This window comes from Poeciliopsis prolifica, unplaced genomic scaffold, assembly GCF_027474105.1.
Source record: "Poeciliopsis prolifica strain line A6 unplaced genomic scaffold, Auburn_PproV2 SCAFFOLD001, whole genome shotgun sequence".
In the NCBI taxonomy this organism is placed as follows: domain Eukaryota; kingdom Metazoa; phylum Chordata; class Actinopteri; order Cyprinodontiformes; family Poeciliidae; genus Poeciliopsis; species Poeciliopsis prolifica.
This window is the reverse complement of record NW_026562376.1, coordinates 22,770,775-22,794,754: the sequence shown is the minus strand read 5'-3', so window position 1 is coordinate 22,794,754 and position 23,980 is coordinate 22,770,775. Positions and strand designations below refer to the sequence as shown.

The following is a 23,980-nucleotide window of genomic DNA, read 5'->3' as shown; positions in this document are numbered from 1 at the left end:
AGACAGCTGGCTGGTCAGAGTCAATGGGAATGTTTGAAGCTGCTGAAAACCTTTGCAAAAAAACAACATTGTAGACATACCAAAATGAAAAAGGCAGCTGTGCAGTAATTACACATAGTGTTGACTTTGGGGTGAGGGCACTAAATGTAAACACGTCCTTTGTTTCTGTTTTCATGATTACGTGCTAATTTGTGCCGGTCAATCACATAACATCCCAACGAAACACGTTGTAATGTGAGAAACAGCTGCAAAAAGTTGCTAGTATTTTCACCCAAATTTATACTCAGGACCAGACCAACTCCTGTGCAAATTTGAAACGCTCATTCGCGTCCGTTATCCGTTGCGAATGGTAAAGGATTCCCTCAAATGTGCGCAGTGGATTAGACCCCGACTCCTTGACAAAAGGTGGCTCGGTTTGACCACAGCGGGAAGAGAAACCATTCAGGACACTGATACCTCTGCCTGCCTGTTCAGCACATGACGCACTGACTCATCCTCTCTCCTCTGAGTCACTCCCTCCTTCCCTCCCTCCCTCCGCTGGTCCAGGATCTGTGTGGCTCTCTGCTGGAGCTGGCTCCTCTGTCCTCACGTCAACCCCGCTGCACTCCACGGGCCAGGACGGGGCCGCCAACAACCCGGACGAGCCCCCGGTGGAGGAGCTCCAGAAGGTGTTTGTGTTCCTCTGAGTGTCTCTTTGTTCAGACAAAAGACTGAAGGGGATGGTGTTTATTTCAGAGGCCAGGAAAAAAAAAAGAGGGAGAAAGGGGGCGGCACATCACCATAAAGAATGTGCAATTATGGACTTCACAACAATGAGGCGACACAGAGAGAAAAGTTCTATTAGAGAAGTTCTCTTGTATTGTAAATGTTGAAGACATATATGGTCAAAGATGACAGAGTTTTTGAGATATTAAGACAATGATGCCAAGTGCTGAGTTGTTTTTCTTGTTATGCATGCTGTTCATTTGTTTCCTATTCTTTTCTTATTTTTAGTTGTTTACTTTAGGGATTAGGTTGTGGAATGTAAATCCTACGTCAAATGTATCACTATCATTTAGGGGTTTTTTTTCTCTCATATAAAAAAGAAATCTGCAAATGTATCGTTAAGAAAAGTACTCTCCATTTTTGTTCTCCAAATCCAAATGGTTTTTCATGCTGCAGTCAGCATGAAATAAGCCGCCTGGCGGTAAATACAAAAAGGATTGAGATGGTCTTTTTGTGATTTTCCACACATAATATAGATTTTCCCTTCTTCTTTGAGTCATCTCGTTCGCTTAGGTCAGAGGTTAGCGATCTTGAGGGCTCAAGCAGCCACTTTTGTCTTGATCCTTCAGAAGTAATGTGAACTTATGTGACCTATTTTGTTTACGTCTCATTTCGTGAGGTCTTCTGCCACCCCCTGGCACGCAGCACTCTGAGCTGCGAACCGTATGGCCTGCGTTAAAACCTGACGCAGCGACAAGGCAGAAAAGCTGTTTCTCTTCTCCAGCTGCTCACTGAAAATACATTTTCCTCATCGTCACCTGGAAAAGAGAGGATAACTAACCCACGAAGCAGAAGGCCTGGAACATCAGCATTCATTATGTTTTTTTTGTTGTTTTTTTTTCCCATTGGTGTTTTCACAGCTTTTGGGCAACATCAAAGCAACGACAAATAATAATAATAATGATAATAAAAGCGCTCCAGTTAAGCTCATTATACAAATGAGCTCTGAGACCCTCTGCACACAGCGAGCCTGGCGACACCATAAACCAAAAGGTAAACAACTTTAACGGGCCGAGGTAGAGTCCCAGGGGGACGCTCTTCACTTCCCAAATTGTTCATCCAGCATGCACTTTGTTTTTGGGATTTTTTTTTTTTTTCAGCCATTGCTCCAGGGATGACATTAAGCAGGCATGAACTTTGCAAAAGATCTTCCCCGGCTCTAAAAAGATTGGCCGTGGTTGGATCGGGCTGCATATCTCATCAGGGATCTCATAAAAGGAGCTGGATGACATTCCCAGGAAGAGGAACTTCACTTTTGAGCAAGCGATAAAATATGGATGAAGTCGGGTGTTTATGTTCTCGGGACAAACTTCATTTGCTTTGGTGGCTGTTGATGTTTGTTTCCCCTCTCTCTTCTTCTGGGAGACCCAGGTTGGCGCTTTCATTTCTCAGAAACATTTGAAATCGGCCGGCACTCATGTCCGTACCTTTGCTGACGTTTGCCTCTCCTCCAGCCTCAGCAGATTAATGCTTATGCAAGGTCACAGTAACTCATTCTTGTTGTTGCATAAGGTTTTGTAACCATATTTTGGCGTGGCTTAAATAGATACAATTCCTTACATTTGGTCACAAAAAATCTGTTATTATCTTACCTGGTTTATCTTTTGCTGTAGTAACAACTGGAGATTTTTATATTTTTTTGCCCATTTTTCTTCTAAAACAGCTCAAGTCAAGCCAGATTGGATGGAGAGTGTCTGTGAGATTAAATTTTTAGGTCTTGCTATGTTACCTCTAATTAGTTTAGGTCTGGACTTTGACTGGACCACTTTAATAGATGAGTATGCTTTGGTCTCATCATTCCACTGTTGGAAAATTGTGTAATTTAATACTTATTTTGGAGCAAACTGTTATTTGCAACAAAAATAAATAGACATCAACTGTCTATTTTATGTGTTCTAATACTAAAGAAACATTAATAAATGGGTGTTTCACAAAACCATGTATGCTATTAGATTAATGAGGTATTAAACTTCACAAGTCATTAGTCTGTAGTTTATTTTGGGAAGGCATTTATTGTATTGTTTATGGTTTATTTTCATGGTAAGCAGTGTGATTTATACTTGTGTCAATAGAAAAAAATATTAAATTCAATTGAAGTTTAGAGTTGCACATCAAATGTCTTCATCTGATCGACGACATTAAGAAGCGTTTTGCTGCAAAAACAAAAATGTCACCAAGTATTTTTGCCCTAGTTTCCAGGGCAAATATCTTAGTGCACATGAAATAAGACAAAAGTACGACATGCGGGTTTATCATTCTGTAACGTTGATGAAAAACTTCTAGTTCCACTGGCAAATTGCTACACTTATAACATGGGGAAAACGTCTCGCCACTGGTGAAATAATCTACCAATTTGTTAGCTTCGTCTTATTTCAGGTGCACAAAGATATTTGCACTGGAGAGACCAAAAACAACTGGAGACATTTTGTTGGTTTTGCAGTGACTGTTTTCCCCAAACGCGTAGTTTGTATTCATGGGACTGTGATGGCCACGTCAGCCACACAGTCTACCTAGAAGCGAAGCAATAAGTAGATGAGTGACAGTAAGAGCAGTAGCTCTTACTGTCACTTTTCTCGCTGTCACAAAAGCACCGCAAAGCAATAGTGTGGTAAAACTTTAGGTCAATGTCGCCCAGCCCTTCCTGCAAAGTGAAGGAATCTGGAAAAGCTTGCGTTGTGTTTTGCGAGTGTTCACGCTTGTATTGTACTTTACTAGCTAATTAGGTCAGCCAGCCAACATCTGTAATGCATTAACATGACAACTGCATTTTGCACACCTCACATGTTAAGGACAGACCGATTCTGGGAAGTTCTAGTTGACGACTTCAAATGTCATTTGTGTTGTGGCAACGATTAAGAAGCCTTTAAATGCAGAGATCACAGTGTTTCTCTAGGGCTTGTAAATAGACGACAGAATACTGGGAATGCACATAAACATGCAGCTGTCCTGTTACTTTATATATTAACTACACACTAGACGAGATGACACCAAAAGTCTTAAGTATTCAAAATCAGATGTCAAAATCTTCTGCAGCACAGAGATTAGAAGTGTGTCCCTTTCTCGTCTGCGCACACAATCAGGGTGTCATCCATCAGCAGCTCGCCATAAGCAGAAAGCGCCTCTGCTGGAAATTAAACTTGTATCGGCGAACAGCAATGCATGCATTATTTAAAGCAAATCTGTTCATTCGCATTAAAATTTACAGGCTTTAAATTGGGGATATTTACTTAAATTTTTCAAGCCAAAGTGTTTAGCAGAACCAACTGCGGCGTCTCTACAGAGCTGCTTAACTGGCTGAATAAACTGGAAGTAAATAAGATTAGCTGCGAGCCGAGCAGGTCGGCAAATTAGCAGCGATTAGCCACCGATTTATGGATATAGCGCAAAGACTTTAAACCCCTGGAAACACGAGAAGTTCTTAAACCCTCTTAAATTGATTGGGCTTTTCTTCCTTTTTCCCCATTTGTGGAAAACTCTAAAACTTTGAGGCAAATTCTAAGTCACGGTATTAGTGGTGTTCGTTGGGTTTAAATTAAAGTATCTTTTGGTTTGAGCTTTTTAATTCCTCATTTCCTCAGTCAAAACCGTGCGCCATGGAGTTTGTAGTTCTGCCACAGCTTAATAACGGGAAAGTCCTGCTCCAGAACTACAAATCACAAGAAGAAAAAAATGAACGCAGCCAGGAAACAAAAAGTACAGCACAAGCAAATGAAGACAATGTATAACCGTATAGTCAGAATATACATCAAAATTGAAAATATGGGCATATTTAAGACATTTTGTACCTAAAATAAACTTTTGATCCAGAGTTCTCTTGCTATAAATATATTTTTATTACTTTTGGAAAAAGAGCAAGAATGTTTTGACCATTTCCTGTATTTGTGCTAATTATTATTATTTTTTAAAGCAAATACTTTTGTAGTTCTCAGGTTGTCACAAAATGGAAAACTGATGAAAACGTTTTTATTGAAAATACAAACACTTTTCACAATTGGAAAAACAAACAATGGCACAAGTTTTTCTTTTTCTTCTTCTCATTCTTCTTTGACTGATTATACGAGAGTAACAGACATGTCAGGGACATTTCTCGGTAATGGCTTAACACAAACACATCATGTCTGATGGTGACGGACAGCAGCTGCTAGACATGAATGGACAGGATGGAAACGAGAAGATCACTACCGTCCTACCAATCAGGCGTTGAACCGTTGGGGACAAAATAAATTAATATGAGACGCTACCACACAGCCACCAATGTGATCACGGCAGAGTCTGGACATTTCGTGACTCAGCTGGGAGACGACGAGTTGATGAGACGAATCCCGGTCCATCCAATCAGCTGAACTCCATCCGATTATCTGCACCAAACATCGGCAAAAGAAAAGAGGGGTTGGAATTCAGAGCGAAGCGCCACTGATTCACCACAGGAACAAACCTCCAGGTTTAGTTGTTTTGTCAACTAAACAACTAAAAAAAATATTTAAAAAAAATCCATTCCCCAAAAAAAGTCAGGGAACACAAGTAGACGTAGTGAAAGACGTTCCTACCTGTCCAGGCGGCTGACTACGTCTCTCACTGTGTTGATGAGACTCTCGTGCTCCTGGGGGCTGCTGATGATGACGGTGTGGAGCTTCTTCATGTAAGAGTCGATGGTGTCGAGGGTCGGGGTTTCTCCGCTGCCTGCAGACAGGAAGCACGCATCCTCAGTGTTCAGATTTGCATCGCAAGCCTTTTCGTACCTACTGAACGTCTTCACAACCGCTCTGACGTCTTTGGATGCTTTGTTGAGATTCTCTACGACAAATCAAGGGTACGTAAAGGTTCGCTGCACAGTGGGAGGGAAATGATTTGTGGCTTTTTCAAATTTATTTATTTTTTTAACAAATAAAAATCCGAACCGTGTGTTCGTTTTCACCCGGCCTAAAGGGTTCATTGACGAGTGGAAATGGATTCCATTTGTCCTAGTTGTGTGATGGAAATGGAGTCATTTTGTTCTCAGCCCCTTCTTGCGACTTTTCGTCCCCCTTCCCCACGTGAGAATTTTTGAGCTTGTCTGGAAAACAGCAAACGACTCGACTTCCAGAAACCAATTAGTCTTCAGGATCAATAGTTTTTTAAAGCGATTGTCTGAGGAACTCCATACTTTTGGACCAAAACACTAAACTCCCAACGTCCAACGAAGCGGGCTAATGGCCCAAAGACGCTTTCTGTTTTGTTTTTTTGTTGTTTTGTTTTGTTTGACTTACAACAACATGGAAAACAAAATGAGATGTCGCAGCGCATCAATCACTATTTCCTCGCACTCTGAACTCACAATAGCCGTCTCACTCTGCCATGATCACTGTGTTTACGATGTCGTAAACTGCACATTTGACAAAACAGCATGATGTATGATAACCTGAAATAATCTGCCAGAGAAACAAGACATTTTGTCCATGTTATAAATGAAAGTGCCTTGTTCTGATGACAGATTATTTCTCTTACTTTTTCATCAATATCAAGGAGTTACTGACTTTAAACAAGCTCCAATGTCTTGGTGAAAACGTACAAGTTTTGCCTTATTTCAAGTGTTCTAAGATATGTAAAGCAGAAATTAGACAACAAATATTTAAGATTTTTGTGTTTTTGCAGTGGAGCGACAGGTCAACTTAAAAAAAAACTAACAAGAAAAAAAAACATTTAATTTTTATTCCATTTCATATTTTGTGTTGCTCTGTGAAAAAGCTCGGCAAGACGCTGCGTCTCAAACAAGACAATAACTTACCACTCCAGGTATTTATCACCTCCGGGCCGCGTTGACTGCGATGGCATTTCTCAAGACAATTTGCTTAAAATGCTTTCGCTGATCCTAAACGCTGCAAGCGTCGTTGCAGTCGGGCACAAACATGCAGAGAATATGAAGTCCTCTTCGTCTCATAGGAAGCCCTCCATGAGCTGAACGATGTTATTGTTCCACATAACCTCACAAGAAGAGATCGTCCTCGGAGCGCGGACTCACTCACGCTACTCCGGAATGTCTTCTTCGAGTCGAGAAGAGGCTTCACTATTCAGCCTCATTCCAATCCAGTTTCGATTCTCTGTAAAAGATTCTCCAGCTTTCTGTCTTGTCTCGATCTATGAGAGGAGTTCCTGTTCGATGTTTTGCGCTCTTTATTCCTGCGGTTTTATCTCCTTAAAGCCGTTATACTTACTTCATAATTGCTTAAAATTGTGCTTTTGATACGTAAAAGCGCTAAATGTTTCCATTCTGCGTTTAAAGAAAAGCGTGCTAAAACGATACTTGTGTGATTTGTGAATGGAGGAGGATGAAAGCCACTGAAGAAAAGCAACGGACACCGACGATCCTCCAAGAACTCTGAGGGGAAAAAAAAGAGGCAATTCTCCTTACAGTGGCCCTCATCCTCTCCCGTATTTACAGAACCGCCGTCGATAAAATCTTATGAAAGCAAAAGCGTGCCTTACTTTTATAGGAAGATTTCCCAATAAAGTTTAAGAGATGCGGGGAACCCGTGGCTGAGTCGTAACCCTGGAAACATAAACTGCTGTAATTTAATTTGATTTCAGTCTAACTCTAACCCCCCCCCCAAAAAATAACAAAAAATAAAAAAATCAAAGTGGGGAAAATAAAGCCAAACCTGCTCTTTGTAAGCTAAGAAGAACACAAGGCTTCGTTCTACCCACTTTAATTTACAACCTCTTTAACAGTAAGTGCAAAAAAAATAATAAAAAAACCGACCCCGAGGCACTACCTGAAGTTTTGTAATCATCTTTCATTATGGAGCTCTGATGCAATAATTTATGGGCCTATTATGTCTATTTCTGGTGTTTGTCGAGTCTGCAGGGCTGCTGTCAGGAGAGTTTAAATGCGTGGGAAATAAAGTTAGAAAGGAAGACTCGCAGCAGATTTTGCCAGAGTACATGAGACGCAGCAGACTCGATACAAATGTGGTTGACATGTTCCACCATGTCGTAGTTTGGGACACGACTAAACTATAACGTGCTTTTTAAAACTGAAATGGAGACATTTTAAGACCCTTAACTTCAAATGTCTTTTCAAGGCTGTGTTGACAGAAGGTGAAAGACTCATCAACACTTTTGCAGGGCGCCGTCTCGCTCACCTGGCAGCGGCACCGTTGAGAAGCTGGAGGTGAGCGCCTGGCGCAGGGTCTCCAGGTGCTGGTGCAGGAGCCCGTTGCGCTCCCTCTCCTGCATCACGTCGCCCTCCAGCCGCTCCACCGCCCCGCGCATGCTCTCCACGTGCTTCTGCAGGGCCGCGTTGCGCTCCTCGTACTCCATGTTGGTCTTGCGCAGCTGCCGCATCTCGGCCTCTCGCGCTAACGGCAAGGGAAAGAAATCCACGTTCACACACACGTGCTCTCAAGACGCTTTATTTACCCGAAGGCACATGTGTCAAACTTAAGGCCCCGGGGCCAAATCTGCAAAATTCTACTTATTTTTCTACTTTTACTGCAAATTTTATTCAAATGGGTCAAAAACACTGAATAAAAATGGAGTTCGACAATTCAGACGCTCGAGTCGTTCTTCCGACTCCTTTATTTTTACCTTTGCTGTGGTTGAGAAACTCCTCCGTGAAGATTGGGATGTCAAACACGGTCCTGTCCTTTCCTTCCGCGTCTTTCTGTTTCCAGCCAAAGACATTAGAGAGGGAGGGAAGAAGATTAGCCAAACTACCAGACACAGTCATTTATCTTACCGGGCTCTGGGTGGGCTGGTAATTGATTTTCGATCTGGCCACAAGACGTACACTGCGATACAGTTTTTTTTATGAAATGCGGGGATGGAAGTAATTTCATCATTTCTGCATCCGAGATAGGAAGAGGCTGTGCAATAAATCTGCTCTCAAAAACAGGCGCTGAAACAGAAGAGCGCAATACAATAGAGCTTTCACTCCCTCCTTTTGGAACAACGCGCCATCCTTCTTCATTTCACCCCCCCAACATAATGACATTTGTGCTGAATCCCCCCGCTGGTGCTAATCTGGAAGGAGCGGGGCGGGAGAAAGCGACACTATTCCCACAGCAACGCTCATCACGCTTAAGTCACCTTGGTCACAACCCTCAGAGAGGTTCTGAAAGTAGCTACAGAGAGGGGGGGGGGAGTCTCTTAATTACATGCTGAAGTTAATAAAAATGAAGTGGAAGCTAAGCGTTTGGATCATAAACACAGCTCTAAGGAGGATTAACCCCCGGCTTGAGGCGTGCAACAATGAGCACTAAATGTTTGCAGCCAGAGGAAGGGCCAACGGTGCCCCTTGGCTCTCAGGGGGGAACACGGATTATACAGCCTTGGAGTGGATCAATTAAACTAACACTTCCTTTTTATATACTTAAAGTAGCACTTTGCTTCCTGGGTGTTTGTTTTGTTGTTTTTTAAAAAAATAAAATTCAATTCGTTTCGCCAAAAATGATCACTGACGTAGCAGTCGGCGACCTTCCTCTTGTCTTGTTTTGTGGACGAGTTTTCAAAATAAAACGTTCAGACCCCCAGTTAATGCGTATTAATCCCTCATCAACACGTCATGACATGTTTCGCAATGGAATTACTTATTTAGAAAGAGCCATGCCAAAATGTAAAAGCAGACGTTCCCCCCTCACAGTTTACCAGCTTTCAGAACAAGAACATCCTCCCTCTTCAGCATGACGAGATTTGATTGTTCTTTCTACAGAAAACATGTTCCGCACACAATCATGCATAAATTAAAAAAAAAAAACTGAATCATATTGGCAACCTCGGTCAATACAGCCAAGATTTTCCATTGAACGTGAAACAGATTTAAGAGCTTTTAATTGTTTTTCAGCTCCGTCTGAATGTTTCTCACTTCTTTCTTACAATCTGGCCAATTTTCTTGTCCATCAAAAGTTTGAACAGGATTTATTCATATATATTATTTGAACAATTATGTAGCGAAATATCATGTAATAAAACACCACACCAGAACACTTCAGTTATACTCAGTCAGTCAAGTCAATCTTTAAAGAAGATTGATTTCAAATAAGATTTTAAAAAAATAATCCTTCCTTAATTATTCCAATCACTTGCCAATTATTAAATAACTCAAAAGTCCCTCTGGATCTCATCAGTACCACATGATCTTCATCACTGTGATCTGAACTGACACAACAATGATTCTCAGCTTTGGCTCCATTTTTAATGACTGCTATTTCGTCCCTGCCTTTATTTCTGCAGTACATTTTTCTCTGCTAAAATATGATGCTTTCCTAGTGTATTCCCAATACTCTAGCCAACACCAAAGACATGTCCCTGTATTTTTTAAATCCACTGTTCAGGGGGGAAAAAAAAGTCTGCAGTAGGCATACATCTCACCGCTATAGAAAATCTCGGCAGTGAAAGTGCTCAGTTTGCTTCCTATCATTGACGGGGTTTTCAGACCTGAGAGTCCTGTTTGACTGGGGGGAAATTTTGAAACTTTTTATTTTTTAACATTTTCGCCTGCTGCGCTTCGCTTTCACACGACATTGTGTCAAAAGAACCAAACCCTTCGAACAACACGCTCACCTCCTCGCTTGAGGTGCCTCTTAACCAAGAACTGATGAAGGAAATGAGAAGAAAACCTCCTAAGAAGACGATAAGCGCAACTTCCTCCTTCACAAAATATGAACAAAAATAGGGTGGCGTCATATTTTAGCGGTTGTAGGATTTCTCTTTTGTCTTTGATAAAAGTCCAAAGGCCACTTCTCGCACTTGCGCCAGACTCGCATGTTTGCTTTGGTTGGATTTACCCAGAATGCCCTGCAGTATGATCCACTTCCTGCATTCGGCGCAGTCACCCGTCCGCCTGCATTCAAACTCCACCAGAGTTCACTTCAACTGAACGGATACCTGGGATTTTAGGCGGACAGGAGTTGGCTTGCAGAGTTCGACTGCACATTCACAAAGGAGCCAGACTTTTTGGGCAAATGAACTGGAGTTTGATTAAAGTGAGCTAAACACTTTCATCAATGTGAATACGCCGCAAAACTCCTGGATATTTCAGCTCTGGACATTTGTTTCAGAGGAGTCACAGCTGCTTGAGGGTTGACTGAGTTTACAGAAAGACTCTCGGGTTGCAGAAAATCACAGCCTCGGTTTTGCGGATCATCGTTTGGTCACTACAAATGACAGAACAGAACAGTCCCTGTTCTATCGCTGTGAACGTGCGTTAGGACTTTTTGCAGCTTGTTCTTTGCACATTTACGACGGGCAGAACCTCTGATGGAGTATGAAATGTCCTGGCCAGAGAGATCTCAGTGAGTGAAACGGTTTCATCAATCCGTTTGGTTTGAGCTCTGTTTCATAACCGCCTGCCGCTCCTTGAGGAAAGCATAAAAAAAAGAAATTCACCCATTTCAGCTAGATTTTCCACATCCCTGAAGTCACTGAGGAAGCGAAGTGTTGCAAAATTATTTTAATACTCATCTTTTTTTGTGTTGTTTGTTTTGTGATCACAAAAACAAACAAAACCCTTAGGTAAGAGCTTTCCACCCCATGACTTAACAGGGTTGCGTAACACATAAAACTCTTAAGTCAACTCCAAGAGGGTTTCTTCCCCTCATGAAATCTGATAGTTAGCGCTTATGAAGGGCAATTTTGAGCGTCACCACCAGGCAGGGGAAGACTTACTGACCTCATGAAGAGCCTCGCTGGCGACTTGGTGCCCAACATCTGGAGAGGAAGGAAAGAATAAATGAAGGGGACATCATCACGGATGAGTCAGATTTTCTGGGATCGCAGGCCTGTCGTCAGCTCGTTACGAACTCAGGGAAACGAATGAAAACAGAGAGGTCAATAAAAACGTCAACACTTTATATCAATCAGCTGAAGTGAGGCAATCCTTCAAGCTCAGTGGAAATGTTTTTTTTGGGGGGGGGGGGGTTCACCAAACAGAGCTGTTTTTTCTCAACTTTTTTTTTTGTTTTATTTTGAAGTTTCAGATGATGAGATGCAAAGTTTGGCCAAAAATGGCAAAAAGAAGGTCACTGAATCTTATGTTTCACTGCTTTTCATAACGCGATTAACCTGACACACTTCTAACTATACTTCCCCACTGACTGGACAAAATACACTTCAAGAATTTCTAGTTGTGATTTGATTTACAGTGGGTGAAATAAACTGTTTTTACATAGTAAGTATACTTCTATTGCTATTTCTTTCAACATTATTACACACATTTCATTTCTCAACTCATTTGTTTTGGTTTCTTTCTGCCAAAACACAAAATCTTCACAGAAGTTTCTAGCACAAAAATCTTAGTACTCTGGACTAAGTTAAAAGTAACTTCAGCAACATAAAGTATAATTCTTGAATATAGTTTTCTTTTTTTCCATATTATAAAGACATTTTTTCTGTTCTAAGTAAAAAAGTCTACCAGTGGAAATAGGACTTTTTGTATCTATAATCAAGAATTATCGACTTGAAACTGTATTAACTTAAATTTGTTGCTTCGTAAAATGAAACTTGTTTTTAAAAATAAAATAAAAAAAGTTTGTTTTTTTTACTTAAAACTTGACTGATTTCATGTGAAGCGTCTCTAAGAAACCTTGGCGGATTAAACACCGTGCTATGCGCAAGTCTGATATCATTTCATTTTATAAAACACAATTATTTATCTTACCAGAAAGTTACTTTAAAGTTAGTTTTGTCTTATTTCATGTGGACTAAAATATCAGCATTTGAAAGTAGGAGAAAAACATGTTTGGTCAGATTTTTGTTTTTGCAGTGTTAGGTTGTTACAAACACCTGCTCAACATTTCATGTCACTAGCACCTTCAGAAATATGCTTACTAAGAAAAATTATGATGTCTTGAAGACTTATTCTAATTTAAAAAGGAAAAAGGTGAGAAGACGGTTTTCAGGGGAAAAAAAGCTGCAGCGTTTCCCTTTTTAAATTTCCCCGGCTTTCTTTCAACCACACAGGCGTCTGCAAAAGTTAAGATTAAACTTAAAGCGACCCAAGGCTCCAGCTGATTGCTTGGTGATTTGACCAAGGACTCTGAAAGGTCACGCAAAAAAGAGAAACCACCCATTCCTGACTGTTTCCTCCTCCACTTACCCTCGTTACACATTCAACTTCCTGTGAGTCATCCTGTCTGGAAAGGACTCCTCAGCCAACAATGACGGGTTTATAAAAAAACATCTTCAGACACAGGAAGCGTCTCACTAAAACACTTTTCTAAAAGGAAGTCTCTTCTTCCTCCTGCCCCCCAAAAAAGGGAAAGGCAGCCGGCCGCCTGACCGTGCCTCACCTCCCCGGTGCCTCTTGCCCTTCTGCTTCTCCTGGACCTTCCTGGTGAAATGCTTGTAGGCCTCTGTCTTCTGGTACTTCTCCAGCTCTCGCATGTAGCGCTCCTTATCTCGCTCCGCTTCGTCCAAGTAGCGCTGCGGAGGGAAGGCGGCACACGTTCAAAGGTCCATGCAAAAATGCACAAAAAATGCTTGTTTTTATTATTAGTAGAAAACAGAGTAATAAAAAGAAGAAAGAAAAAACAAAAACAGCTAGATTTTTCTGACAAAAAGACACCAAACCCGGCAGAATTAAAGGCTGACCTCCGACGTTCCATCTTTTTCAAAATGATTGAAAAAGATGTTTCAATACTTAAATAGTTTAACGATCAACCGAAACCGCCCTCGTCAAAATGATCAACGATATCCATATAAACACAGACTGTGGAAGGTCCACAGTGTTGATTCTGTTGGACCTCAGTGGAGCTTTTGACACTGTTGACCAAGACATGATACTGGAACGACTGCAGAGTTGGGTCTAACTGGGTGGAATCTTTCATAAAGAACAGGGATTTCCTAGTTTCAGTCGTCAATTTCTTATTAGAAATCACATGACATATGGGGTACCCCAAGGTTCTATGCTAGGACCCCTCTTATTATCTATACGCTTCCACTGGCTCAGGCTATAATAGAAAATAAGATTAGCTACCATAGCTACGCGGATGTTGCACAGTTCTACATTACGATGTCACCAGGTGACTCTGAACCCATCCAGTCACTGAACAGATGCTTAGAAGAGATAAATGTGTGGATGTGCCAAAACTTTCTCCACCTGAACAGAAACAAAACTGAAGTTATTATCTTTGGACCTAAAGAGGAACGATCTGGAGTCAATGCACAGCTTCAGTTACTACAGTTGGAAACTAGAGATCAGGCACATCTGAATGAATGATGAACTCTGATCTGAACATTCAGAGTCACATGAAAGCAGTTACAAAGTCGGCCTTCTATCACCTGAAGAACATCTCCAGGATCAGAGGACTAATGTTTCAACAAGATCTAGAGAAACTCATCCATGCGTTCATCTTTGTTGATTACTGCAACAGCGTCTCCACAGATCTGCCTAAAAAGATCAATCGGTTCCGATCCACTAGACAGCTGCTCTCGTTCTGACTCAAACCAGGAACATGGAGCACATAACTCCAGTCCTTACTGGCTCCCTGTCGGTCAGAGAACAGACTTTAAAATACTGTTGTTAGTTTATAGATCACTGAACGGCGTAGCACCACGATACATTAAAGATCAGCTGCTGTTGTCTCAACCTTCCAGACCCCTCAGCTCTCCTGGTTCTGCTCTGCATCACCAGAACCAGAACCGACTGAGGAGAAGCAGCATTCAATTTCTACGCACCACAAACCTGGAACAAACTTCCAGAAAACTGCAACGACTACCCTTAGAGTTGCTGTTGACTAGCAGCCAGTGGAACATTGATCAACATATTCAATGTGTATTTATTTGATTTTGATGACGAGATTTGACAAAACAGTGCTTATTGCTTGTTTCATATTTTGGTTTCTGTGTTATGTTTTTGTTGTGTGAAGCACATTTAACTCCATTGTTGATGAAATGTGCTGTATAAATAAACTTGACTTTAAAAGATAAAGGGCTATCATTAGTTAGGGTTACTGTTTTGTAGACATTCTGTGCAGGTATTCCACAAAGAAAAAAAAAAAAAGATCTATGTTGGAGGGTCTAAGGAGTGACATGTTTCAGACAAAAATTTTACATTTAGTAGTTTGGCTTAGAACAAGAGTTTCCCATGCTCTTTCGTGCCTGCTTGTTAATTCTGACTCCGTCCCGTTTTGAGCGTCGCCGGCGCGGCGTCGCGAAGCCAAACAAACCACCTTCCAGACATTTCTCTTCACGGTTGCGCGCCCAAGGGCCGAGCGCCGTCTGGAAACTTCTCATCCTGACCTGCTTCTCCTCCGGAGGCAGCTTGCTCCACTCATTGCCCAGCATCCTGGTGATCTCTGGGAAGGGCACGTCCGGACGCTCCGCCCGCAGCTGCTCCCGCCTGTCGTTCATGAAGCGAACGTAGCCCGTCAGGGGAGCTTTGGGCGCGTTGCTGTCCTTCATTGGCTTCTTCCTCTTCCTCCCTTTGGTCCAGCTGCCACGTCGAGGTTTCTGCAGGAACAGCGCAAGTTGAGAAACGACAGGGGAAGGCGCCAGGTAGCAGCTTTCGTGGGAGTTTCCTGCCCTCCGTGGAAAAAAATAAAGAGAAAGGGAAGAAAAAAGTGAAAAATGTGCCATTTGATATTTGGTAGCCTCTTACCTCGTCTCCATTTCTCTGGCTGTTGTTGTCAGCGTTGCCTGCAGGAGAGCCCGTCTGCTCATCCATCACTTTCAATGAACGCAAGGGAGAAAAAAAAACAAAAATAGGAAATCTGAAACTTAATATCTGTAAATTTAATATGCATTTACATAAGATCCAAAAAGGTCAGTGATTAACCAAGGTAGGGTTTTATCTGAGGCAGCCAGATGGGGCACCCACTGCCGGCTAAAAGTGGGTCGAGCTTTTTTCCTTTTTTTTGCCTCAAACACATTGGAGGCAGTGAACAGCAATGCCAGGAAATAGACTGCTCCTTCTTGCAGCTGGATCTACTTTTCATCCAAACTCCTCCCACCCTTGGCTCCCAGCTCTCCTCCTGGCTGGCCATGTTTCCTCTAATAGAAATGTCTTGCCGCTATCAATCATTAATGAGAAAGTGACGGGGAAATAAACCGGCGCTCACTGGGAATGCTAGAGAAGTTGAAATGTCAACATGCTAGCTAAATACTTAAGATTTCTTCAAATTAAGACTTAAAACCTCCCTATTTAGTGTTGCCTTTGATTCCTAGTAACTGGAATATTGTTCAATATAATGGACATATATTTTCTTAATTATTTTTATGATGGCATTTGATAAAATGTAATGTTTATTGCTTGTTATCATAAAAGGAAGCTGCAGGGTCTCCCACTGTGTATTGTAAGCCTGGCGGGCCACCAGGCTTTACTTGTGCCCCCACCAAGCTTAGCATTGTTTATTTTAGTTTTTTTAATTATTGCCTTTATTTTTTAAAGACTTTATAGTTGGTGTTTCAGTATTAATCTTCCATTCTTCCAGTAATGCATAACTATCAAGTGATCATTTCAAATTTCCTGACATCCTTGAACATTTTTTAACTCAAAAACAAGGTGGTGGGCTGGATGACTGCCTTGGCGCCAGGCTTAGCAAGTTAATAAACGTGTCTTGACAGATGCTCAGAACAAAAGATTGGAAAACAAAAAAGGGCAATATTTCACGATTTAAAATGTCAAAACTGAGATCCAATGTCAATACGACAGAAGCTAAAAGTGCACCACCTTAATTTTTGAATTTGCTGTTATAGTAAAACTGTGAAGACAGGAATTAGCTGTTTCTGTGCCAGAGCATATCGTAAAACAACTAATTAAATAATATGTCTTCAGAACGGGAGCGAAAACTGGGATCAGTACCAGATTTACAGGGGGATTGGCCCCTATTGCCCCCCGTCTAGGACTGCCCATGCAGTTCTTAAGGGTCAGGCTGAAAGACGCCAGAGCTTAGCTGTGAGGAAACATATTAAAGGCAAATAGGAATGAACTCTCCAGACATCACTTAATAAATGTGCAGCACTGCCCTCTGCTGGGGATCAACCTATATACAATACATTCATTCAAAGGTTGATGATATTTTAGGACTAGAGTAAAGCAGGATTTGCTATCACACCGTTAACTCAAATAAAAGATTGAAGAGTCAAGGTAAATATCTCTGTCAGTTTAGAAATTGACTGACCAACTCCTGGGGCTGTCTCTACACTAATCAATTAGGTCTCAGGAACAAAAGAGAAGCTTAGAAATCACCAACTAATGCATTTAGAAACACTCATTTGAATCAGCAACCAATTCTGTTACATATTTATGATTGTGTATGTGAGCAGAGAAACTAATTTAGCTTTTGTTCAAGAAAAAAAGAAACTGAGGACCATTTCAAGGCAGCTACCAGCAGTCTAAATATTCACCATGAAATATCATTTTAAAGCTGTTATTAAAGAGAAAATGTGTTGAATGAGAAAATAATAAAGCACTCAAGGTCAATGAAAGTTAAATAATGTTACAAGAGCTTGGCTCCCTCATAATAGTACAATAAATAATTATTTCAATTAAAAAACAAAACATTGTGAACAACATTTAAAAAAACTTACAAGTAGGCTATTTTTAGACATACGTCTTAGAAAAGTTTCAACTTGTACAGATAATTATTTACTTGTTTAACTCTGGGTTGGCTTCTGAAAGATAGCGCTAACGCTAATGTAATGCGTTAACACAATATTCAAAGGCAGGTTTACCAGCCCCAGTTAGCATGCTGACCACTAGCAATATTGTGGGGCAAACAATCCAATGATTGAACCAGCAGCAGTTAGAGGCTAGCATCACCTGCAGTCGGTAATGCTAACGTCCTGACAGCTAGCTATCACCACGTTTAACAGCTTTAACGACTAAAGAATGCGTTCTCATTTGACGGTGTTATGTATGCCGACAACGACTTGCGCGAGGTGACAATCATTCACTTTGATCTAACATTAGCAAGAGCAAGAAGAAGCCCAACCGCCGAGCTGGCGGCTAACTATGCACCAGCTAGCGTTAGCGCTCAGTTATCAGCGAACACACGAGAAGAGGAATGATCGCTTTTACTTTCTCCTAATGGCGTTGTTAATCATACCGAATTACATTATTTTTCATACATACACACAGTGATATCCATGCAGTAAAGACTGACCTTAGTGAAAGTGATTCGTTGCTGTAGCAGGCAAGTTTCCCAACCAAAACAATACATCAGCTACGCCATAGAAACCAAGCAGATAGAACAGCTATACATTCATGTCTGGATGCGTCCAGCTAATGCTATCTGTTAGAGGAAATACTGAGCAACTTTATTACCTCAGTTTAAACTACAGCAGATAAGACACGTAAATTAGTTAAGCATCATAAAACGACGAGAGCCTTTTAAAATGTATAATTTGCTAAAGCCAAATACACATTTCTATATAACCTAGTTCTTTGGCTGGTCTTTGGGTTTCTTTTTCATCGTGGATGTATTGCCAAGAGCGCCGTCCAGCTTTCTCCCTCTGCTGCCCTCTGGTGTCCATAGCCTGTTATTGCGTCCATTTACACATTGCCACGTTTACAATCACAAACTTTCATGCGTTCTGTGATTTTGTGAAAGTGATAAATGTTTGACATATGAGACGTCGGCAAAAATATTGACCCGTTCTTTTCCAAACAGCCTGAGCTCGCTCATGGAGCGATATTTAAAAGACTGTGTGAATAGGAATCTCTAAATGTCTCCACAACTTTCTCCCTGATGCGTCCTGGTGCGTTCTCTGGTCTTCATGACGCTGTTTCCTCAATAACCTGAATTAGGTTTGTGGTCGTGATGTGACGAAATGTGAAAAAAAGAACAAACTGTCCAAACAGACAGTCAACGCGTTTCTCAAATGTTGTCTGGGATTAAGTATCAGGGAAAGACTTAACACTGTAGTTTGAAATGAACACACTGCAAATCAACAGTCAGGGGGGTGGGGATGAGGATAAGGATAAGTTGGCACCTGCATCCTAATTGAATCTTTGATTGCAGTCTCATACAAATGATCCCGCTCTAATCCAGCAAAGTTCCCAGGCTCATTACACACAGGTTGGCCACATCAAGCTGCTTCTTGGAGATTAGTCACAAACCAAAGAGAAGCGCGTCGCTTTAACAGATCGAAGAAGATCCAATCAGTGGCTGGGGGAATTAAATATCTAATTCCACAAATAACCCACTCATGTTCAACTATTCCTGAAGTTCCAGTCAAGACGTTTGCACAAGACGGGATGGTGGTGGAAGGAGGTTGGGGGATTTTCTAGGATAAACCTTTTTATTCTCTTCCCCCCACCCCCAAAAGGTGAACTTTGACTACAGCACACATCTTCAATTCAATAGAATTGAAAATCCTCCAACTATGCCAAGAAACTAGCTGACAGAAAACAAACAATTCCAGAAGCATAAGTTATTGCTTTTTAGTGAATATTTATCCAACAGGTATATTTTAGCCTTCATGTCCAGTTTTAACCTTGTTTGGAGAAAGAATTCACAAAAAACAATACAATTTATCATCTCACCAAAGCGACGAAAACAGCTTAAATGCAGCATCAAAAATGAATGTAAAGACGCACAATGTCTCGAGGCGTCATCTTCTTTGTTCCGTTGAGATCTTTCACTGAGCCGCGCGTTTGATTTCCAGCTGAAATGAAGACCAATCACATCTGCGGGTACACAAATTGAACCCAGAAAGACAAGGTGCCTGCTTGAAGCACGGCAATCGTTTGCTCGCAGAAATTTGATTTTCTAGTATCGTTTAGTTCTTTTGCAACAGTCATCAAACAATAAGAGGCATGCGTCACTGCAGCGTGGAGTCGTGTTCGTCACTAATTGGGTGATTTGGAGTAGAGCAGCGATGCAGACCAACTGTTCAACTCCCAGAAGCAGCGTGTCTGCCTCTGTTTTTTTTTTTTTACTTTCACCCCCCTTACCCTTTTTTAAATTTTATTTTTAAATGAAGGCTCAGTAGTCCCTAGTTGTTGAAACAACCCCCCCAATACACAAACTGACAGCCACCTGCTACTGCTGGAGAAGCTGCTTGCAAATTAAAGGTCTGACACACACTTCCTCACTTTCTCACCATCAGGACGCCGAGTGGTGAGGTGTGAAGTTACAGTAGATTAGTCCAATTAGGAAAGCAGCCTAAAAATATATATAATCTGTCTAACGATTGCTCACCGTCAGTTGTAGAAAAGGGTGGATAGAGCAACATCATACAATCATGTTAAGTCGTGGGAGATCACTGGATAACTTTCAAATACAGCGTGGGTTGCTAGCCTGAATTTGCATGGGGACAAGTGTTAAGTTTAATCAAAAGAAGCAGAACACTGCGACATTTAGAGCCTGAGTTAATTTGCAAACGCACATCCCCAGATGTGCCTTTAGCAACATGAAACAAGTTGGAAGACAAATTGAAACAACATATCAAGATAAAATGTTATGCATGCCATGGAGCCTAAAGTTGACTTGAAATAGAACACGAGAGATGGTGAGACATGGTGGAGGCAGCATCATGCTGTGGGGATGCTGCTCTTCAACAGAAGATGGGTAAGCTGGGTGGAGTTGATGGTCGGAGCTAAAAGACCAACCCAAAACAGACAGACAGGGCTACAGAGGAATGGCTCAGATCATATTATGTTTGTGTCGGAACGGCCCAATCAAAGTTTCAATTGAGAATCTGTGGGCAAGATCTCCAAGAAAATTGCTTTTTGTAGACATTCTCAACAAATAGTGGTAATTGTATTCCTGAGGTAGGACTCTCCTGTTGACCGAAAATCTCCAGACACAAAAATGGAGTCATAACTCGAATATGAATGCACATAACTTGAGAAATAAACGTAACGTTATCGTCTCTTCTGCAGCCAGCTTGCTGTTTACTTTTTGGTGTCATTGAAAAGGAAATTGCAGTTCTTTATGCCAAGTTTTTATCACGTACAAATTTGATAAAAATTTGTTTTTGTAAAAAAAAAAAAAAAAAAGAGAGAGAAAAAGTGTTACATTTATTAGCAAACTTGATAAAATGTGCAAAAAATATAATTTTTTTATTGCTGCGAGAAAATCTCTGACTAAATTTAGGAAATTATGGCCAAGTTAATATTTATTGGGTAGTCAGCCAGACTGTCTGTTCAAGTAATAAGTCTGAAGATTTGTGTGTTTTTCATGATTTGAAATGTTTCCCATTAGCCAAAATCTGTTTTCTGATGAGTCAGGGAATGGCATAAAAACCTTCAGTCACCCAATCTACTGACTTGGCGAGCAATAGGTGGGGGAAGGTCCTCATACAGGTGGGAAAAAAAAAGATGTCCAGACGCTTTTTCTGGCCTCTTATGAAAAGGACAATAAGTCCCTGGAAAGGTATCAAGATAAAACGTTAGCATTTTTACAGCTATTGCTATTTCAAACCTTGAGGCGGGTAATTGGCCCATTTCTAATGAGGCAATAAAATATCAATGTGTTTGTCTTTGGACTCCACTGAACCGCAGTGCAAGCCACTAAGTGCTTTTCACACATCCTTTGTATTTTTCTGCCCCGCGGGCAAGCCAGGCAGGCGTTAGCATTAGCATTAGCTTGATCTGTGGCATGTCTGACAGTCGACGTTCCACTTTATTGGGCAGTTAAAACGTGGCTTTGACCTTTGTTGAAGGTCACACAGCGTTTCCACAAGCTCCTCTGAGACTTCCTGTGATTTTTCTGCCCAAAACAAAACCCTGAAACGATGCAAAGATGTCGGCGTCCTCTTGTTGTGGTGCAGCAGGCTAATAAGGCGTAAGTAGCTAATCAGAGCAGTTAAAAGGGCATTACACTGATAATCCCAATGGGTTTTGGGGACATTATCCTCCGTGTGAGAACACAGCGTGAAGGTTTCCCAGACGCCGTGACATACTAGAATTTGTGTGCATAAATCAGGATTCCTTGCCAATCAAACACTCCAACAGCAGATGATCTCAGTGGTGAGCGTTATCGCCTCCCGCCGAAATCACCTGCCAAAAGGCTATAAACTGCGGCACGTGTAATCATGACCGCCAATCGTGAATCGCATGGCTAGATTATCTCAGAGCATCTCATCACCATCGTCCTCTGAACCTAATTTCATCAGGTTTGTCATGCCTCATGTTCAGTGCACTGAAAATACCGGGAAACCTTCAACTTGGAGGGGACTATTGCTTCTGAAGATCATCCAGTAGAGGGCAGCAGAGAAGTATGAGAGTTGTGTTGAATCTACCACAGAATAAAAGGCATGCCTGTGGCACAAAGTAGGGATTTAGCTTTAGCAGGAGAACATTGCAGGTTGCAGCACAGCTCTCCTGTTCAGATTAATCAACATCTTCATATTTTTTCACATGTTTTCTTAGAAGTCATCTTGCAAGAAAAGTTTCTCAGATGCTCTGGAAGATGCTGACATAACAATCAGTCGCTACACACACACACAACTGAAGTTTGCGGCTAAAATGTGTCAAAATCTTTCGGTTGTTATGATGAACTTTTTTAATGGCACTGTGTGTATATATTCTGTTATGGAGATCAGGTAATTAAGCTGTTAAACTGATCATACAAGTTGTTCAAACAAGGAAAACCTCAAAAGGACGCGGAGTACAACTCTTTAGAGGAAAGAACCAAGTAAACACTTCTGGTGTAACGCAACGAACAAGCTACTGCAATTTAACGTGGAGCGTGAGAGGACTTCAAACATGTACACAGCAGAGAAGCCCAGCAAAATGACTTTTTATGCTAGCGGACCAGTTTACCACATTTCAAGCTTCGCTTCTCATGTCGAGACTCGTTCGAAGTGGATAGAGCGTTGAACTTAAGCGCCTCCAGCTGATTGCCTTTAAGTCATCAAACGCGCTCCCTCCCACAGAGAGAGCTCCACGACACACAAAGCCGACGTTTAATCGAGCCCATTGTGCCCCCTGGGATTCTCATATCAAATCACTTTCGTGGCGAAGCCTGTTTAAGCTGTTTGTCAGAACACTGCTGCTAATGTGACAAAGGTGAATCAGATCTCAGAATAATTCTTTTCCTTCAATGGCTGAACGAAGCTTCGCTGGGTGCCGAGGGCGTTGAACAAGACTGTCGGAGTAAAAGAGAGGACGCCACATTGGACTCTTGGAGCTATCCGCTTGTCATTAGATCAGAAAGGTAAAAGTAGTGTGTCAGTGATCAGGAGGCGGTATGAAGGGATATGTTCATTGACTCTGTAGGATGCGTCGTTGTATGTTCACACCTCGAGCGTCTGTTTGAGCTCTGCACTCAACGGTAACCACCTGAAGGCATTGGCATATTTTGGACAGTTGAAGCAGTGAATTTATCAAAAGAGCCAACAAGATTATCCTGACACAACAATCCAATGTTATTAGACACATGTAAAGCCCCTTTGGTTCTGCAACTCTGTCTGCACGTTTAAAAACACACAAAAGTTGCTTTAGCCTTGTCAGTACATGCTAAGCTGTGGTTCAGTTATGTCCTGTATTTCTGTATGGTAAGTTGTTATTGGAGCTAGCCGTTAGATGCTAACTTTGGAAGTGTTTGAATGACTCAATCGCTACGTATCTGTTAGCATGAACCTGATTTGGTATTAATCCTGCGAACTCCTTCCTGCATTGGTTTGCAGAGCAGCAGCTTAAGCGGTTGCCACGATGATCCGCTGAACAATCTTCCCTCATTTGTGAACATGACCCAGTGACGCTTCCTACACTCAGGGCAGGACTTTGTCCTTGATCCACAGAGAGCACTACGTACTTTTCCCCGCTCACACTTTCCTGCGAGCTGCTCGAATAAAAACTGTACATCCCCATCAGATGAAGCCAACAGAACAACATCATCCGCAAAAAGCAGAGATGTGATTTTACCAAAATGGATCCCCCCCAACACTTAGCCTGTAACTGGATTATGGACATAATTGGTGGGAAAGACCAACTTGGTGGAGTCCAGTTTTCACTGGAAACGTGTCTGAGTTACTGCCAGCGATACGGACCAATCTCTGACGCTGGCCACAGCCAGAACAATGACCACACTGTTCCAAGACAACAATCCCAAGAGTTCACTATCCTGGTGGATCCTTCTTTCCAGAAACCCTGAGTTGACTTTAACCAGGAGGCTTCTTGTCAACTCATCATTTTTAATTCACCCGTATTACAAATTAGTTCTCCAGAAAGCACTGTGACTAACATCTCAATCAGCTTTTCAGAGTTTTGAGCTGCTCTTCTGGCAATATCTCCCATTTTTATTAAGCTCAAGGCCTTTGAAGATTCCCTTAAATGCTACGCTTGAATCTA

General features: G+C 41.6%; 1 protein-coding gene across 2 annotated transcripts; it reads right to left on the bottom strand.

Moving 5' to 3' along the window:
• Positions 1–4,714: 4,714 nt before the first annotated feature.
• hmg20a (high mobility group 20A) lies at positions 4,715–18,146 on the bottom strand. Of its 2 annotated transcripts, XM_055036471.1 has the most exons (9): positions 17,844–18,144; positions 15,338–15,405; positions 14,980–15,189; positions 13,029–13,161; positions 11,411–11,448; positions 8,329–8,404; positions 7,884–8,099; positions 5,313–5,445; positions 4,715–5,123 (listed from the first exon to the last, which is right to left on the bottom strand). In XM_055036471.1, exons 2-9 carry the CDS (start codon positions 15,401–15,403, stop codon positions 5,120–5,122), a joined length of 876 nt encoding a protein of 291 aa, XP_054892446.1. In that variant the 5' UTR covers positions 15,404–15,405; positions 17,844–18,144; the 3' UTR covers positions 4,715–5,119. The 2 variants fall into 2 exon arrangements, with proteins under 2 accessions (XP_054892446.1, XP_054892454.1); XM_055036479.1 differs by lacking the exon at positions 4,715–5,123 and having other exon boundaries at positions 5,309–5,445; positions 17,844–18,146.
• Between the last annotated feature and the right edge of the window lie 5,834 nt (positions 18,147–23,980).

Excerpts from the sequence above, each read along its gene's own strand:
- hmg20a (XM_055036479.1), bottom strand. The coding sequence starts at position 15,403 with ATGGATGAGCAGACGGGCTCTCCTGCAGGCAACGCTGACAACAACAGC. Across the intron at positions 8,405-11,410 it reads CCAGCGAGGCTCTTCATGAG|AAAGACGCGGAAGGAAAGGA; the intron begins GTCAGTAAGTCT and ends GGCTGGAAACAG. Across the intron at positions 5,446-7,883 it reads CTCAACGGTGCCGCTGCCAG|GCAGCGGAGAAACCCCGACC; the intron begins GTGAGCGAGACG and ends TCCTGTCTGCAG.